General features: G+C 33.7%; 1 protein-coding gene across 2 annotated transcripts in view; it reads left to right on the top strand.

The window, feature by feature from the left end:
* The first annotated feature begins 1,124 nt into the window (after positions 1-1,124).
* Positions 1,125-18,124, top strand: part of LOC108767888 (A disintegrin and metalloproteinase with thrombospondin motifs 9) — a 44,726-nt gene continuing 27,726 nt past the window's right edge. The window contains exons 1-4 of one of the 2 annotated variants that reach the window (XM_018518021.1): positions 1,125-1,641; positions 14,840-14,971; positions 15,372-15,532; positions 15,788-15,913. In XM_018518021.1, coding sequence (XP_018373523.1) covers positions 1,386-1,641; positions 14,840-14,971; positions 15,372-15,532; positions 15,788-15,913 — 675 coding nt within the window. In that variant the 5' untranslated portion in view covers positions 1,125-1,385. The remainder of the gene's footprint in view (positions 1,642-14,839; positions 14,972-15,371; positions 15,533-15,787; positions 15,914-18,124) is intronic. The other variant, XM_018518020.1, reaches the window with a different exon arrangement.

Raw genomic sequence — 18,124 nt, 5'->3', positions numbered from 1 at the left:
ATGCGACGAGAATAGTTTGACCCAGACCTTAAGAGATTCCCCGAGGTCGGCAGCCGTTCGCCGAGCAGCTTTTATATTTCAATCGTTCCTGGCCTTGATGACGCGGCGTGGATTTAAGCTTCTCCTTCCGAAACCTGGACAAATCTCTAAGAATATCGTCTAAGAAAGTCGAGGAGTAAAAAGCTATATTTATATTTTCTCTCGCCTCAGCCTTGACGAAACGTCGCGGTGGAGATTTAAGCTCCAAATCTTGACAGAATGCATTATCCCTCAAGGAAAGACAGAAAATAAATACGAGACAAGGCTGCGGCGCGTCGATTTAATCTCTAGCTGATGAAGAATCGTTTGTTTGGTTTCAGGAAAGCGTTGCTCAGCACAGTTCGAAAGAGAAGATTGAACCGTACATCAGCGCGTATATAAACTCTCCAATCACGTGCTCCTAAAGCTCCTCGCCCCACGTGAAAACCGAGGGTTTCGATCGTCTCAGTCCTCGTTGTCGTCATCGTCGATCATCGACCCCATTACGCACGCTTTCGTCGCTTCAACTCGGAAATGCTTCTCGGGGGATCGTCGAGAGAAGGAGTGCGACGAAGTTGGCGCGATAGACGTAAGCTTCCGGTGGTGTGAAGCACAAGATTCCCGAGGGGGTAATCTGTTGGACCTTCAGCTCAAACTAAACAGTGGTACTTTGACCTTAGTAGGTCCGGAAATTTATAAGGCGACTTGAAGACAGAAGAAGAAGAAGGAAGAGAAAAGAAGGAGAAGAAGCGCAAGACAAAGCAGGAGGAATGATCTTGTCGGATGCTGGACTAGAAATCTGAGCTATGATATCCGCTCCTGAGCGTACAATAAGCGCTATGCGTTTCCATTCTTCCAGCCGGCCACTCTCCGAGTAATCAGCACGGTACGCACAAGCAGGTAGAAGCGGTATGGTCGAGGTCCTTCGAGAGAGATAAGACTAGGACGCGGGACGAGATCCGCGCGTTCTTTAATGGACGTTGCGCCGATCCTCGTTGCATTCTGCTGGTGAGTCGTTCGTGAGGAAAACAAGATTCGAGAGGAGGCAGAGGGACCTTGAGATCTCCGCCGGTTGCGGAGGGTTTTATGGATACGCGAAGGTACCGGAGGCTCTCTCTCGGCTCTCGAATGCTTCGGAGTATCCGCGATAATCGTCGTCCAATGGCGCGCTCGGGATGATCGATTGACGCGCGGTGAGATCGATGCGAGATCGGTCTCTCGGTGATATATATACTTCTTATATATACATATATATATATATATATACCGAGTACACTAGTGATAGCTTTCGAATAGCGTGAGAAAACGCTGAACACGAAACTTAGAACGGGCGAATAGATGCGCGTGCACCAGTGGGAATCGCAGAGATGTCGCGAATTTCAAATCGCGTTGCCACAATTGGCGCGATTCTCGTCATCGTTTTGCTCGTGATACTTCTAGTAATCCTCTGGTCGGACGTGCGCAATGTAGACAAGATTGAGAGTTTCGGCCGGATACGAAAGAATTCAACGATCGATCCTGTCGTCAATGAAACGAGGAAGCAGCAGGTCGGCGGCCTGCACATCCCCACGACGGATCTGGTTACGACGTTCGAGTCTATTGAGCAGAATCTCACGAACGAGGGTAAGTCTCTATTCATTTATTCGCCTATTTATTTTATTAGAGCTCATATAATACAATCTGGCCATGAGCGATTTTGTCAAAATCCAAGAGAGAAAAAGATATTTATATACATTTCTTCCCTGAATATACATATATTACTATTTCATTTTAACTTCTGTCATACTCAGATAATTGACGTTATTTAATGTGAAAATGATACTAAAGGCGTTATTTTGACATCAAAATGATGAAAAATAACATCAGCTTGCTGCCTGGGTACTCAATAATTATAAATAATTAAGATATATTCATTACTAATTGTAAGATTATAAAATGAAACAGTATAAAGCCCTTCTTATACCCTTATAGAGCCGTGTTTGTTCTTTGTAGCTGCGTTTGTTCCTTCATACGTACATAGACTTTCTATTTATCTGCAGCTTTTCCTGCATTCTCAGTATCGTTTACTGTGAGAGGTAGAATTCTGTAATTTGCACTAAGAATACTTCCATCGAGTTTGACTTCAGGAATGACGGCCTGAGATGTGCTTAGATACTATTAGATTTTAATTATAGATAGATTGAGAGATAATCGCGTTTATTTTTATAAGCTTATTTAAGTATGTCATTGTATTAACCCTTTGAGGTCTGATTTTTTAGAAATGGGACATATATTATGTAATTATTTTTAAAGATTTGAGGAATCGCGAATACAAAAATTGAGATTGAAATATAAAAATTGACGAATTATAATGGCATATCCAATATACGGTGAATCCAAGAAATAAAATATTACCTAATTGTATATTATAAAATTGTTTATTATGTGGTTTTGCAAGAAAATTAGTTAAAAAACAAATACACTGTCAGACATAAAATGCTGTGTAAAAATAAATTGAGGTATTGTTATAGTTTTATAATATATTACTAAATAATATTAATTAATATTTTATTACAAATAAAATTAGATATTTATTGATAACAAAATATATATTAGTAAAAACTATGTAGAAAAATTTAAAAGTTTTCCTAGCATCTACATATGAGCATCAATTTAGAATTTTTTCGTCAATAGTTATTTTTGCTATCATTGAAATATGAAAGATTTAAAAATTACGTTTGTTTATACATTAATATATAATAAATAATTTCTTTTAAAACAAATCCTATATAGTTGAATTAAATAGTTTAATATTTATTAAAAATATGATTTTTTTAAAGGTGCTAGTATATATATATATATATATATATATATATATATATCATTTATGTATGTACAATGGAATCCTAAGGGGTTAGACAGCTAAGATTTTTTTCTTCTACAAAAACACGTGCATGTCGAATCGTTAAAATTCTAATAAGCTATGATAAGGTGCTGTGTCAATATTCAGCCGCCTTGGGAAGTCTTAGAACTTGGATGCTTTCGATATTCTTAATGCGCAGCGTATAATAGAATGTGCGCCGTGCATTATATTACGCGTAAATACATAGACGCGAGTGTATATAAAATTGCACATATAATGCCAACATCCGTGTTCCATACAGAGATGTCCCATCTCGTTACACGCACTTTGCCAGCTCAGCCTCCGCGGTTTCCGTGCATCCTTCTTTTGCACAGCTTGTAATTTGCTTATGCAAAAATAATTATCCGCACGAAAGATACGAAGCCTATAAAAAAGATTGTTTTTAATAACTTATGTAACTCTTTTCTTTAATCAATGACGTCTTTTTTTCTAAAAAGATAAATTTTTATTCACACATATAAATTTTTTTTTCACAGTTTCACTATAAAACCTTCACTAAATATGAGAGAAAAGTTTTTGTGATCATAAATATACGTTACTAATTATGATTATTATACTATAAGTAATAATAACTATAAATTTTATCAACAAATATATGTAATAATTGGCTTTGAAAATAATTACACACACAAATTATAATTATTATTATCATAAAAATGATTACAATTACCATAATTTATAATTCAGCTTTTAGACCAACCATATTTTCGATGCAACTATATATATTTGTTGATAGATTTATATGTATAGTTATTGTTACTAACATTATAGCAATAACAATCGTAAAAATGAAGCTCTTAATTATTTTCCCGTACAATTATAATACAAACACTTTTGTCTCAGTATTGACTAATTAAAATTCTGACTGAAAATGGATAAATTAAAGAGTTTTTTTTTTATTAAATATTATAATTTGAGTTGAGATAATCAGAATTCTGATTGATATGATTAGAATCTACTGCTATATTATTTTCTTCTAGAAATTTTTTCCAGTGTAATATCGTGCGGATGCAAGGCTTCCGAGGAGCGTACGTCCGAGACTCGGAAATTCAAGTATCTTTTTCGGCTGTTACGAAATCCTATCCTCCTCCTCCGTTCCCAAGCAAACGTTCCGAGAAGCGATATCGTTGTAATGAGGTAGATACGTTTTCGCGAATTTACCGGCAAGCTCGTTCATTAAAACGCATACAACGCATAATCGCGGCTGCCTCGTGTGACATCGCGTGCGCGCGCGCGCGCGTTGATAAGACATATTCTTCGCATAGCCACGTTGGCATCCTGACACAAAACATCGCGCCTACACGAGCGCAGAATAGGCATACGTATGATACAAATACAGGCAGCTCGTAGAAGGGAGAAACGAGGAGAGGAACGTTGATGTAACTAAAAGTGCAGGCCGCGTTCGAGTGGCGGACGCCACTAAAAGTGCGTACGTTGTGAAGGCTCGTATTTCTGCCAGGGTCAGCAGACGCGGGTATCACGCGTTCAACTAAGCACAACGTCGTCCTCATGAAGCATCTTTTTACCGCATTCGCATTCGAACACCTTTTCGAGCTCCTTGTCGACGAGTTCGGCTCGTACGCGCGGAACGAAACAATTATTTGCGAGGCCCAGATGCGATGCATTGAATTTTTTTCTCTCGATGTAGCCTGAATATTTATAGGGACGGAATATCAATTTAATAATCAGTCATAAAGAAACTTTACAATCTATTTTTAAAAGTAAACTTTACGATCTAGTTTTAGAGGTAGTTTTTGAAAAAGAAATTAATAACTTGATTTAAAAGTCTTATAAAAGGTATACCGAAAAGAACCTATTAAATTTTAATACATATTTCTTTGAATAATACTAAGGAAACATTTATTTACAATAAATAAATATTTACTCGTTAGGACTATTCGAACAAATATTTATTAAAATTTAGTATTTTTTTTTATTTCAGAAAAGTGTTTGCGACTATAATTGCATAATAAAATAATTATAGTTAGGAGCTCTATTTATATAGTTATTATTGCTGTAACGTCAGTTAACAATAATTTTAGTTTTAGTTGTACGAAGAATAAAGAATAGTTGGCATCGGAAATGATTATAAATTATAGTTAAATTATGATAATTGCAATCATTTGTTACCAATATAATTAAATCTTCATAAATCGAATGTAAATTTAATAATCTGTTCTGTGTCTTTCAGACTTTATGAAGGAACTTTACAATTTAATTTTCAAAGTAAAGATTTGAGAAAGAAATAATTTATAGCTAGATTTAAAAGTTTTATGAGAGGCAGACGTGTTTATTAAAAAATTTACATTGTGTATCATTAACTGATTTAATATTTTATAAATCGCTGACATATCTTTATGCCTATATTTATTTATAAATTATATTGTTTACATCTTTGTGAAACGCTGTCAAAGTTATCTTCCGCAATCGTTCGTTTGCATAATATCAATTTTGCAATTTCCCCCTGGGGTATACTTTAATTGTTCGCACCGTTTCCCCGAGTTCCATATACTATGTAGTCGCTCTTGGACTATACGCTCTAAAGTGTTGCGTGCCGTTCGAGCGAGACCTTGATTGTTAATCCATATTAGCTAGCATGATGCAGCAACGTGCTAACGCACCGTCTCTCCGTAAATGTCCGGAGTAACGCACGAATGAAACGCACCTACGGAAATTCTTTATTAACGAGCTTGCCCAAGTCATCTCGACGTAGCATTTGAATGTAATCGACGTATTTCTCGACGTGTTTACATGTGCAAACTTCGTTCTCGAGATCTCCGGCTCTTCCAATTTAACCTCTGACATCCAAAGACGAGCTCGAATTCGTAGTAGATGTCCAATGATCGAGGGGAAAGAATAATCTTATCTATCCACATTCCCGTATAAAAGCATCCGCTGGTTCGTCATCTGGGACGAAGGTGTTTGATGAGAAAGCACCATTCTTTTAGCTCCCACGCGGTGGAACATCCTTCTTTCTTAACAGGCCAGCCGGCTATTAGAAGGCGACATCGATAAATTTGTACGAAGACGTTGAAGAGAATTTGTTACGCTGCTTTTACGCGTCGTGTCTGAATAATTTTGACTTAATACCACACACAAGCTTAATGAAATTCTAAAGGAAGCGCACGTATCTTGTGTGAAAGGATTTTAGATTTTTGCATAAAACATAAGACGTAAAAAAATTTCTCGTATTGTCGAAGATCTTGATTGAGCAATGTGTCTTCGTGTATTTGGATTGCGTATTAACATTTAACACGTTTGTGTATTTAGATACTCGGAAGCTATAAACGAAGATTGAAATAGACTGATAATTTGTTTCGACAGATGGGAGAGAATTCGTTGTTTGGTTGGACTGAACGGGGATTAGCTTAAACAGGCAGGTAGATCTACGAAACGTCGCATCTTTGATTGGCCTAAGAACCAACTGATATTTGAAACATCTTGGAAAGACTTGGCTGTTGATGAGAGACTGCGAATGCACAGGATGCGATATTGCTGCCAGACGTTTAAAGCCCTCGTCCATAAACATTTTGGTTGATCCACAGAATTTGGATTGCTGTGCTTTGCCGCAGGATATATCGGTCGCATCGGTCATAATTTACGTCTGAGATTATATTTTCGAGTTAAAATAGCCAAAGCCAGCTGGTACTCCGGGATGATACGGTAACGTTCGATGGTCTTGAACCTTAACGGCATCAATGCCGCTCGCAATTTTATGCCACTTTTGCTCCGTTATCCCGCTCGGTTCGATTTTCAATTGATTTCAGTCTGGACAAACTTTGTTACATGCTTACATCTGTTATTTATATTTTGGACAAAATATAATCCCTCCGAATCTTTATTTTTTAAACAAACTTTTCTTGCAACATTAAAGACACTTTTATCTTCTTATTTTGTTATTGACACTTCTTTCAGATATGTTAGACACAAAAGAAATATTTTAATTTGCTGACTCAGTTCTTATTATCTATATGTTCTTTGTGACTAGTACTATTGTTTTGTATTCATTACGGATCGAAATTTCGTTTTAAATGATGGCCTGAATCACTCTGACAGAATAGGATTACATCATAAACTCGGATAAAAAATGGCTTTCAAAATGACTACAAAAATGCTCTATTTATAGCAATTATTAGAAAAATTACAGCCTATAATATGGCCATCTTTTCTATATGGCCATAATATTTGAGTTTCAGACTTCATATATATATATATATATAATATATAATTTTTATTTACAATTAATTAACTATATTGTATTTTATTCGAGCACCAGTTACAGCGCTGCTACTCATATTTGCCGTTTTTCCTCTTAATGTATTATTACATGTTTTTGCAGTTGCTGCATGATAGATGATCGAAGATAGATTTCTGATAACACACCTATGATTATAGTTTCTTTAAATTATGATAGATGGATTGAAGACAAATAGATAGATTTCTGATAATATAACTATCATTATATCTTCCTTAAGTAAAGAATAAGAAATGAATTTTTTTTTTATATTATTTGATTTTCATATGATTTCTCTTCCTCTGCATTCTGTGATATGATTTGATTTCTTTTTATTTTTAAATTTTTATTTTCTCTTTTAATTGAAAATTCGAATTTTTTCTTATAATAATTGAGTTGTGCAAAGTCAATTTTTTGTTGCTTCGAATACTTTTGAGAGTCGACAAAGAAAAAGATAAGAAAAAGATAAATCTATTTATTAATTGCAATATTTAATATATACTTTGAGTAAGTAATTAAACTGATAGCCATTGATATTAGCATACTCGCGATCGGTTGCATAATTTCTGCAGTATCTAATTAGTTCAATAATAATACTATAGCAAGTGTTTTTTATTGCCACTATTCAGAATAAACTGCTATACTCCAAATTTACTTGTCAAGTTGACGTTGCAGTTAACTCTGCGAAGTGAGATATAATTTACTGCCTTCTTGAAACGTGTCTGATTAAAAGTTATTAACATGAAATCGTGTTTGTCGATGAAACTAGGTACAACAAGTTACCACTTACTTGCGTAAGAGCAGTGCGTCTAATTTAAATCCTGCAGTTTCTAGTTCGAACCGAGAAAAGATTTTTCTTATTCCTTTTGGATCTTTTTCTTTTATATTACCTTAAAAGTAAGTAATTAATGAGATGCGAATATTTTATCCTTACAAAAGCAAATTATGCCACATGTATGGTAAATTAAGTACTTATACATATCACTTATTTGCTACAATAACGACGTAATTAAAAAATTTTCATTTTTTGATTATTTGCAGAAAAAAATATAAAGAAGAAATTTTAATTGTTTTAAGAATGTTTTGGCTGTACGATATCAGCTAAAAATAAGAGATAAAAGATCAGCAAGAGAAGCTAATATCAGTAAAATAATTCTGATCATAAATATACTCCGAAATAAAAAAATAAACAATTTGGTTTATAATGACTTATGCAGCGCAATGAAATATTACATTTTAGATGAATAATTTCTAAAGTATCGAGTAAGTGGACCCAAATGAAATGTTGAATGGTATTTTTGAATGTTTTAAGATGTAACACATACATCCTTAAAAGAACATACGTACTTTTATTCCTGTACAGTTAGTTATTACACCAAAATTACACTTCAAAGTTTATATTATAAAATTTGTATGGTTTAAAGCATTACAGAAATTAATTTTTTAGAAAACTTTATTTTTCGAGTTGCGTCGTTGTTGTAGCAAATTAACGATATGTTAACAATTAATTCGATGATATATTAAGGAACTTTTTCCCCCAATTAAATTAATACGAATTAATGATGCTTAGATAGCCGATAGACGATATGATTGAACATTCTATTTGGACTTTCGTGAATTTTGTACGATTGTTATCTTAATTGAAAAAATACGATTTATGGTGGCGATTATTTTGTAGTCCATCTTTCATCTCTTCCTGTCGGATAACTTACGTCTCCCGCGTGTGTCTTCCATGCTCGTGTTTTGATACAGTAATTAAACGGCAACGCACGCAGGACACTACAGACATTCTTTCTCTCACGAACAGTGTCCGCCTTGTGGTACGGCAGAGGAAGGCAAATGAGTGTCACTCGGCACAGTCAAGACGGTTGAACCGTATAAACGTTTACGCGAGAGGAGCGGTCTGGCAATAATGAGAATGGATCTCTTGTACGGGGAAAACAATGTCACCCAAACGTCACAGTTCAACGACACTTACAGATTTCGCTGTAGGTCGGTTCACGAAGATAATTTACTCGACAAATTTAATTTCTTTAAATCCTACTATACTTCTGGCAGTATAAATCTGACAACTTCAGACGTTAATTAAACGGTTGTTCTAAATTCTTCTAAATATATGTATGTGTGAAAAACATATTAAAAATATTAATAGAATAGAAAGTCTTGCTCTTTACAGGAAAATGGATGTTCCTTCCTCATCTTTACTTTCTTATTTATTAGTATTAGAATAAAAAGTAGAGCGTTTCAAGCAAGGCGTCAAACTGCTTTGCGATAATGCGTGCTGTGAATGATTGGTTTTGTGAATTTAGTTTTTATTTTCTCTTTTTGTCGACGTAATCGCAAAGATATGATTACGCGCGTGTAACATTGCAATTTAGTACTCATTATTAATATCGTGTTACTATGTCGACACCAGCCAAGTCTGCTATTTATGACACAGCTCTATTATCGTGCAATTTTCAATTGAACAATCAACGAGAATTGTCGCAGTTATTACTAAGATAATTGCAAAAAAATGTTAAGTATCGTTCTAGACAAGCGCATTGGCGTTTCTAGCGTATGCAAAAGAATTGTTCCAAGGATTCTTTAGTCTTTCCAAGGATTCTTTCTAAAAAAAATCTTCACTCGAAGGTTTTTGAAGAATGAATTCTGAACTGCCAACTTCGTTAGCATAGGATATTTCGTTGAAATTTTAAACGACGATTAACTTCTTGTTGTGGGTGTAATTATCGCGTATTTACTTGTTTGCGATAATATGAAATGCAACGTTTTTGTGTCACGAAATTATTGCGAAAAATTACGATATAATCTTAACTCTGCTTAAAATGCAGAAGGTATTTATAGCTTGCGCGTTACTTGTACGTTTCGCATATAGAAATGGAACGGAAACGGTTATTGTTACCATTAGCAGGGAAGGGGTTCCTTTTGCGAATTTTAGGGCGCAAAACAAACGTGTCGTTTTCGAAAAGGGTTAGCGCACGTCCGACACGTTTCCGTTGGTATTTTCAGGAATTTTACACTTTATAGATGAATATTAAGCCGGGGAAGTTGAAACGAATAATTACTATTACTCCTTGCGGCTTGGATAAACAGTCCCGCGTGTGTAGCAACGAAATGCATTGGTGCGACGTGACGAAAATGTAAACATCGTAACGCATTTGGTGACGTATATTTCAAGTTGCTATATAACATATCATGCACGTGTTTTTGAGCTTTCTTGATGTACTCGGACTATTTTCTATTTTGGATTGCTACTTCCTGGTGGAAAATTTTCTTAGAATTTTTCATATAATTCCTCAGTATTTTTATATAAATTTCGGAATTTTTCAGAACTTTTTGAATAATTTTATAATTTTTCTCTTACACACACAATCAGAAAATTTCTTAGATATTTTTATATAAATTGGAGCATTTTTAAGAAGTATTAAAAAAAGCCTACATATTTTCTAGAATTTGTTTATCATTATTAATGAATTCTGAAATATTTTAAGATTTTTAAGAATTCTTATTCTAATTTCTAAAGAAAGTTTATAAAAAATCTGAAGTTTAAAGTATTTATTCAGAAATCTATAAATTTAAAATATGAAAAATTCTTAAAAACATGAGAAAGAATTTTTTACCAGGGTTCTATATTGTAAAATCGCAGCGTTCATTAGATAGATATTTATGTATCAAAGCATTACATTTGCATATCTTCTTTTTCTTCTTATTGTACAGGACTTTATCCTATACTTAAAGGAAGACCTTGTTCTTTGAGCAATATTTTATTTTTGTGAGCAGACTGTTATTTCAGTGTTCTTTTTTTCGTAAGTGGACTATAAAAAAAATTATTAGAAAATGTAGCCAGTGATAACAGTAATTCAAAATTCGATATATGTTGCATATTTTACAAAATTAAAAAATAAAGTAAAATTATTATACACACTGAGAAAAAATGTACCAAATTTTAATAAATATTTGTTTGAGAAATACTAACCTAACTTTATTTACTTGTAGTAAATAAATATTTACTAAACAAAAGAAATTAAATCAAATTAACAATTCTTGTCTCTCAAATAAATATATGTTTGCATTTAATAAACATTCTTATAGCTGTGTATTATAATATTCTTATAACTAAATATATTTTATTATAACTACATAATATTATTCAAATAAAAATTTATTAAAATTTAATACATTTTTCTCTCAATGCATTACATAAATCTACAAAATTATTATTTTTTTATTACGTAAATATATGTATGTATAAATTTGAGCTATTATTATTATTTAGCATACTCAGTTTCATCCACTCTTCTACAAAGATAAAGAAAGGAATATCTCTTATCGTCAAATTCCATCATATACGCGATTACGAATGAAGTGAGTAATTGCATCGAATTTTTAATGAGAGAAGACTCGATTCAGAACATCCGCGGATCAAAGTGCGATTGATCTAAGACCATTTATATCCATCTAGTATCTAAACGTGACGTTGATTCGTGAAGTCCCCGTTTAATGTTGAAGACCTATTCAAACGAACTTGCGTAGTTGCATAATGCGTACGCATAGAAAACCGATCGCATCTAATATATAGAAGACAAGCTCGTTCTCCTGCCGTCCCATTACGTTAAACGCGTCATAATGATAGACACACGTGAATGATCTCGTTGTGCGTGCACGTATCGCTGATGCGGCTATGCAAATTCGCCTGGGTATAAGATCTTAAACGCATTCGCGCCGAGTATGCTGACAACAAACGAACGGATAACTACGTAGTCAACGGTGTTCTCCACCTAAGATCTCTACTTGGCTCTTACCAGATCGTCTCGCCTTCCCATTTGAATATCCGCGTAACGTCCTGGGATTGTGCAACACTCGACGTTGCACTCTCGACTAGCATCGCCCACGTGTGTTTGCATCGTTCGCGACCACGTTTTGCAACCGGGCTTGATCTATCCTGGCGCGCGACACGGTGTCCCTTTGTCTCGTAATCTTTCATGGTGCCACACATGCAGCTGTATAGCATTAAAACATTCCTTTTCGCGAGAACACACACAGAAAAATGTCGTTCTATTGCTATGATAGAATAGAGAATTTCGTTGAGCACACTGGTACATTAAAGTTGTATCGTATACTGATTTAATTTTAATGTAATAAGGCCCAGTTCCACAACTCACGGTTAACTCTTAACCGAGGTTCAACTTATTCATTGTCTTTCTTGAATTGGAAAGAGATGGGAAACAAATTGGACTTCGGTTAAGAGTTAACCGTGAGTTGTGGAACTGGGCCTAAGAGTGAGATGTAAATATCTTGAATTATAAGACATATTCTAACAGTATGAATGTAGTGAAGATTTAACTCGTTTCTACACGGAAAGAACAATTTTGCTGAAATATTAAAAAATTTAACTAGATATGGATTTGAAAATAATTTTGTTAGACTATCAAAATTATTATGTACAGGATATTCAAATGTAATAAGCAGTGCAGCAAGAAAATATTGTAGCAACCCACTGGAGCGTCTTACATAATTATTTTAATGGTCTAATAAAATTTCAGGTTTATATCTAGCTAAATTTTTAGATACTTTGGCAAAACTTCTTTTCATATGCATTTATATTAATATAAATTTTTACGTCAATCCGTATACGATAATATTTTGTGCAGGAATTATAAGAAAAGTGATTACTCAGTTCAGTGATTACTCAGTATTTTTTTTCAAATAACGATTATGTTTAACAAAGGATATTTTCTCGATAATAGTCTTATTAAAATATACTTATTATAAATTTTAGAGAAAACTCATTATCATGTATCAAAACAAGAATTAATTTTCTTTTGAAAAATATTATAACATTTTATCGAAGAAGAGAGTGACTTTATATAATAAGTAAATTGAATTTGTTTTAACTTTTAATTAGGTCTTGTTCTGTACTAACTAATAGTGTATATTCGAACACAATCTAATAATCTTGATTGTAAAATATTAAACTTACTAGAATTCAAAATATATTTTGAATTTTGATGTTTGTGATGAACTTTGATAGATTTGCGGATATAATACATGAACTTTTGAAATACTTGGAACAAATAATTAATATTTAAATACAGTATATTTTTCTATGTGTATGTCTCTTGATATTTCGTTTGAGAAGAGATAAAAAAAGAAAACCTCTCGGCGCAAGCACGCTCTACGGGGTAGCACGTGTATATACGCAACAAAACAGTAAATTCGGTCTGTATGGCGTTCGCGTTTATCTCATGACCCGTGATTCAGACCTGACATTCGATACGTCTCGCAAAAACTGTCGTGCGTAATTATAGAACCCATGTGTGTGGTGCTACGTGTTTCTCCAGACGGCGTACTACGCCGGGAGACCGAAGTTATAGGTAGAACCTGATATAATTAGGCGCGGCGGCGATTCCGCGCGTTCGCTGTTTATTCCGCGAAACATTTCCTCAAGGTCCCACTGTATTCCACGATCCGCCGTTAAATCTAAATTAGTAGACGTCTAGTCGCGCTCCTGTAAGTATAATAAACTCCCCATATGTAATAACATAAAGAAACGCAAATCGCTCGACCGGTCTGGCATCGGTGAGGTACTCGCCAGGAACGTGATCGTGGAACGTGCAATGCTGGTTGATCATTATTACGCGCAATTACTCTGTTTATACCGGTAGATTGGCTCCTTCAGCCGGTTAGTAATTAGTGTCAGTCAACATTTGAACGTATAAAGTTGTTTTATCTTTTGATGAGTCACAGTAATGTTTGCTAATCGAAGAAAAAGATCCGCGATCGATAATAAAATTTTAACTAACCTCCAGCGGTTAAATTACTTCTTTTCAGAGTCTTTTTTAAGAGAAGAACTAAGAGATACGGAAAATGACTCGAACGAATCGACGATTCTTTCTGCAAGTTGAAAGAGACTTGAATAGTTTTTATCGAATTATCTGTATGAATATGAATTTCAAATAAATTATAAAGAATCATTCAGTCACGCGCAAGGTGTTTTTAGCGAATGTTATATATTTAAAATTCTTACGTTACAGAAACAAATTATAGACGTTTCGACCTATATCAGACTATTTTCAGTATACATTATAAATAATATAAAAATAGTTCGCAGTCATAAGATTAAAAGAATTTAAATAAATAAACGATCAATGATTCTTAGTCATAAGTCATAAGATTAAAAGAATAAATTAACAATAAATTTTTGTACGAATTATAATCTACGCTTGTGTATGTTGCCGAGCGTAAATTGTAATTCGAACAAAAATTTATTGTTAATTTATTCTTTTAATCTTATGACTAAGAATCTTTGATCGTTTATTTATTTCAATTCTTTTAATCTTATGACCGCGAACTATTTTTATATTATTTATATTAATATACTGTTCCTATAAAAAATTTGGTTGTTTTTATTTTGATTAAAAAATCAAATATCTTTGTAAAAATATATATATACTTATTATAGAAACATTTTTTATGCAAGAGTATATATGTTTGATTAAACTAAATTGACAATTTAATTTACAAGAAATTTAGGATATATATATAACTCTTATAACTTACGTTAATATTTTAATATTTTTTTTAATATTTATGTTTTCTTCGTTTTTATTATTGCACAAACAATATAAATTTCTAAGTGATGCGAGCAAATTATGTGAATGTCATAAGATTTATTTTCATTTCAGTGCTTCCCGAGAGAATACAAAAAACGAAGGAATTCAATAGCACAGCGTCGATTAACGTGTTACCGCTCGCTAAGGGCAATCTGGAATACGTCAAACCTTTAAAAATTAGTCAAAATCAATATGAAGATCCACGTAAGTATCTGAAGTAAATAGAACCTCCCTCAATTTTAAACTGTAAATATCTGGCTTTAGCTGAAAGTGAAAATGTACAAATATTTAGTCCTTACATTTTAAGTATATTTTTGCTTTCTTCATTTATCTTGGCCCTTTTTCGTCTCCGACAGCCTTCTCAAATCTGAAGATATAAACCAGAAAGCACTAAAATAAATTATTAACGTAGATGGTCATATCAACTTAGAATAAATATTTAGAAAAATGAACATATGTTTGAAATTATATATAAAAGTATTGATATACACAAAATGTGTTCCTAGATTGAAAAGTATATAAACCAGAAGATTTTAAAAGGTTTTTAACTATTCCATGTAATTTTTATTTAATTTATTTTAGTTGAAGCTCTTTTTGTTTTCAGCCGAGCAGTTTTCCACAGCGAAGAGGCATCACAGTGGTCACTTCCGACACGCGACGGCTGAAGTCTGGGATCCTCATCCTCAATACGAATTTACCGCCTTTGGAAGACGATTTCGCTTGCGACTGGCACACGACGCCAGTTTCGTATCTCCTGACATAAAGGTGAGGAGGATCAATCAAGCGACATTCCTCTCTTATACGAGAAAATTTAAAAAGTTATAAAACATTACATTGCCTTTATCATCGCAATGTATCTTTATGTAAAAATCGGAGAGAGAGAGAGAGAGAGAGAGAGAGAGAGAGAAAGAGAGGGAGGGGTTGAAGCGAAACGAGCTAAGGCCGCAACTCTGGTGGGCCGTTTCGCTACTTAATTGACAGCCTTAATTAGCTAGCCTCTTCGCGGTGACGTTGATGCAGGTGACACACATGAGCGAGAACACGACCAGGAGGGAACACGCTGGTCATCACTTGGGCTGTTTCTACAGCGGGTCAGTCGACGGTGATCCAAGTTCAGCGGTCAGTGTCAGCCTTTGTCACGGAATGGTGAGTCAGAGATCAAGCTTCAGAAAATCGTCGTCTCCGCAATTCTTTATACGCGTCGCGCACACAAGCCAGTTAATTCCGATTATGAAGATGATAAATCTGCTTGGAGCTTGTGTTCCCGAGCGAGTCGATTAGCATAAAGTCGCATTGGGACAGCTAAGTATATTTTCCGTCGCTTGATGAATGTACTTCGGGCTATCGTTATGGCTGTTATTTTAGTTGTTGGCATTGTTATCGTTGTTAAAAATACACGCAGGCACGAGTTGATTTTCGGTGTATGCCGGAAGTATTGAAAGGGTAGGAACGCCTCTCGAATCAAGCGTACATTGATCGTAAATGTCAAATACTGCACGGTTGCGTACCGATTCACCGCATTTCGTAAATATTTATGAGTCGCGTGGCGTTACGCTTGCAACATGAGGCTGAAAGATAGTGATATTAAAAGGGAGTATTATCCGTCGCGAAGACGGATAATACTCCCCTTTTATCCGAGTGCGTTTACATTAAATTGTTTTACATCGTCGTAAAATGATGAAGAAAGTATTGTTGCTCGATGCAAAGTTCAAATTAAATTAACGTTTTTATTTAATCTTATCGGAAAACATCGTTTCTTATAAATGTCTCCGATTTTCTCTTTTCCCATAAATTCGAGATTGATCATTGCACTGAAAAAAAATTACTAAATTTTAATAAATATTTGTTTAAATAGTACTAATGAAATATTTATTTACGGTAAATAAATATTTATTCAATAAAAGAAATACTTAAATTAAATTAATGGTTTTTGTACTACAAATAAATACAAGATGATCCGAAATTCACGAATTCGGAGTACAGGACATGATATTTTATGTTAATAGAAACAATTTTTTCTTTTTGAAAAATGACATCTAACAAGTAGTTTTTGCAGGAGAGCAGGTTGAAGTTATACGAATTAAACATAAAAATTATTTATCGAATATAATTTTACTACAGGAAAAAGTTGTTCGTTTTAGCACAAAAAACAACTTTTACCTTTAGCAAAATTGCGTCTGATAAGTAGTTTTTGCAGGAGAGCAGATTGAAGTTAACATATAAGCATAAAAATTATTTATCCGATGCAATTTTGCTAAAGAAAAAAGTTATTTGTTTTAGCATAAAATATCATGTCCTGTACTCCGAATTCGTGAATTTCGGATCACCCAACATATGTCTACATTTAGTAAATATTTAGTCAGCACTGTTTAAACAAATATTTATTAAAATTTAAGTCAATTTCTTTTTAGTGTGCAGTTTCGACACTTTTCTCGAACTTCAGAATACTTTTCAATTAATAACGTTTGAGTGTCACGATCATATCACGAGGTTCAGAGTTCATCGACCTTTTTTCTGTAAGAAGCTCGGAGTATTTCTCTTTAAAACTACTTCGCTATAAAATGTCTTGTTAAGTGGCATTTGTAGTGTATCGTTAACGATCGGCGATGAGCCAAGAATCGACGATAATTTACAATAATAAATAACATATCGTCGCGTTCTTTTATTCACTTTTCCTCTAATTTATAGGCATAATAAATATGCACACGTGGCATCAGGAGAGAAACTAGAAGTCCTCGCGTTAAAACCTGTAGCTATACTTGCTTCTACTTTCCAAAAGGATGGGTAGGTATATAAAGTCACGTTGAGTTTCCGGGAGAGATCGCAAATTTTTAATTTACACTCGGACAAATGAGACGTTGCAGTTTTACATAATGAAATACTTCTTATCGACTATAATAATGCAAGAATTACACAACAAATTGCATTAATCTTATAAGATCAATCTTATATATTCAAGCAAAACAACAGATCACGATAATGTCAAAATGAATGGATTGAAGCTGATCAGAAATCGATTTTTAATAATTAGACATCGGATTCTTGTGCATAATTGCATATTTTTTTGGAAAGTAAGATCAAAGTAGAAATTTGTCTTACTGAGAAAGCATTCTAAAAGTGCATATTTATTTGTGCATATTTGCATATTTTTGTCTGCATAAAAAGTTCGATGTCTATTAATAATCACTTTGGAGCTATTTTGATGCGTTCTATGTTGATGTCATCATGACTTTATTCTGTTTAGATAGCTTAACAACAAAGGAGGATGTTAAAAAAAGGATTTATTTTTGCCAAAAAAAATATATAAGTGTTTTTTTGTAGATTTTGACTTCCCGAATATGATAAAATTATTAAAAA

The sequence above is a fragment of the Trachymyrmex cornetzi genome, unplaced genomic scaffold (genome assembly GCF_001594075.2).
Source record: "Trachymyrmex cornetzi isolate Tcor2-1 unplaced genomic scaffold, Tcor1.1 scaffold73, whole genome shotgun sequence".
Lineage (NCBI taxonomy): Eukaryota > Metazoa > Arthropoda > Insecta > Hymenoptera > Formicidae > Trachymyrmex > Trachymyrmex cornetzi.
This window is presented reverse-complemented; position numbering and strand designations above follow the sequence as displayed.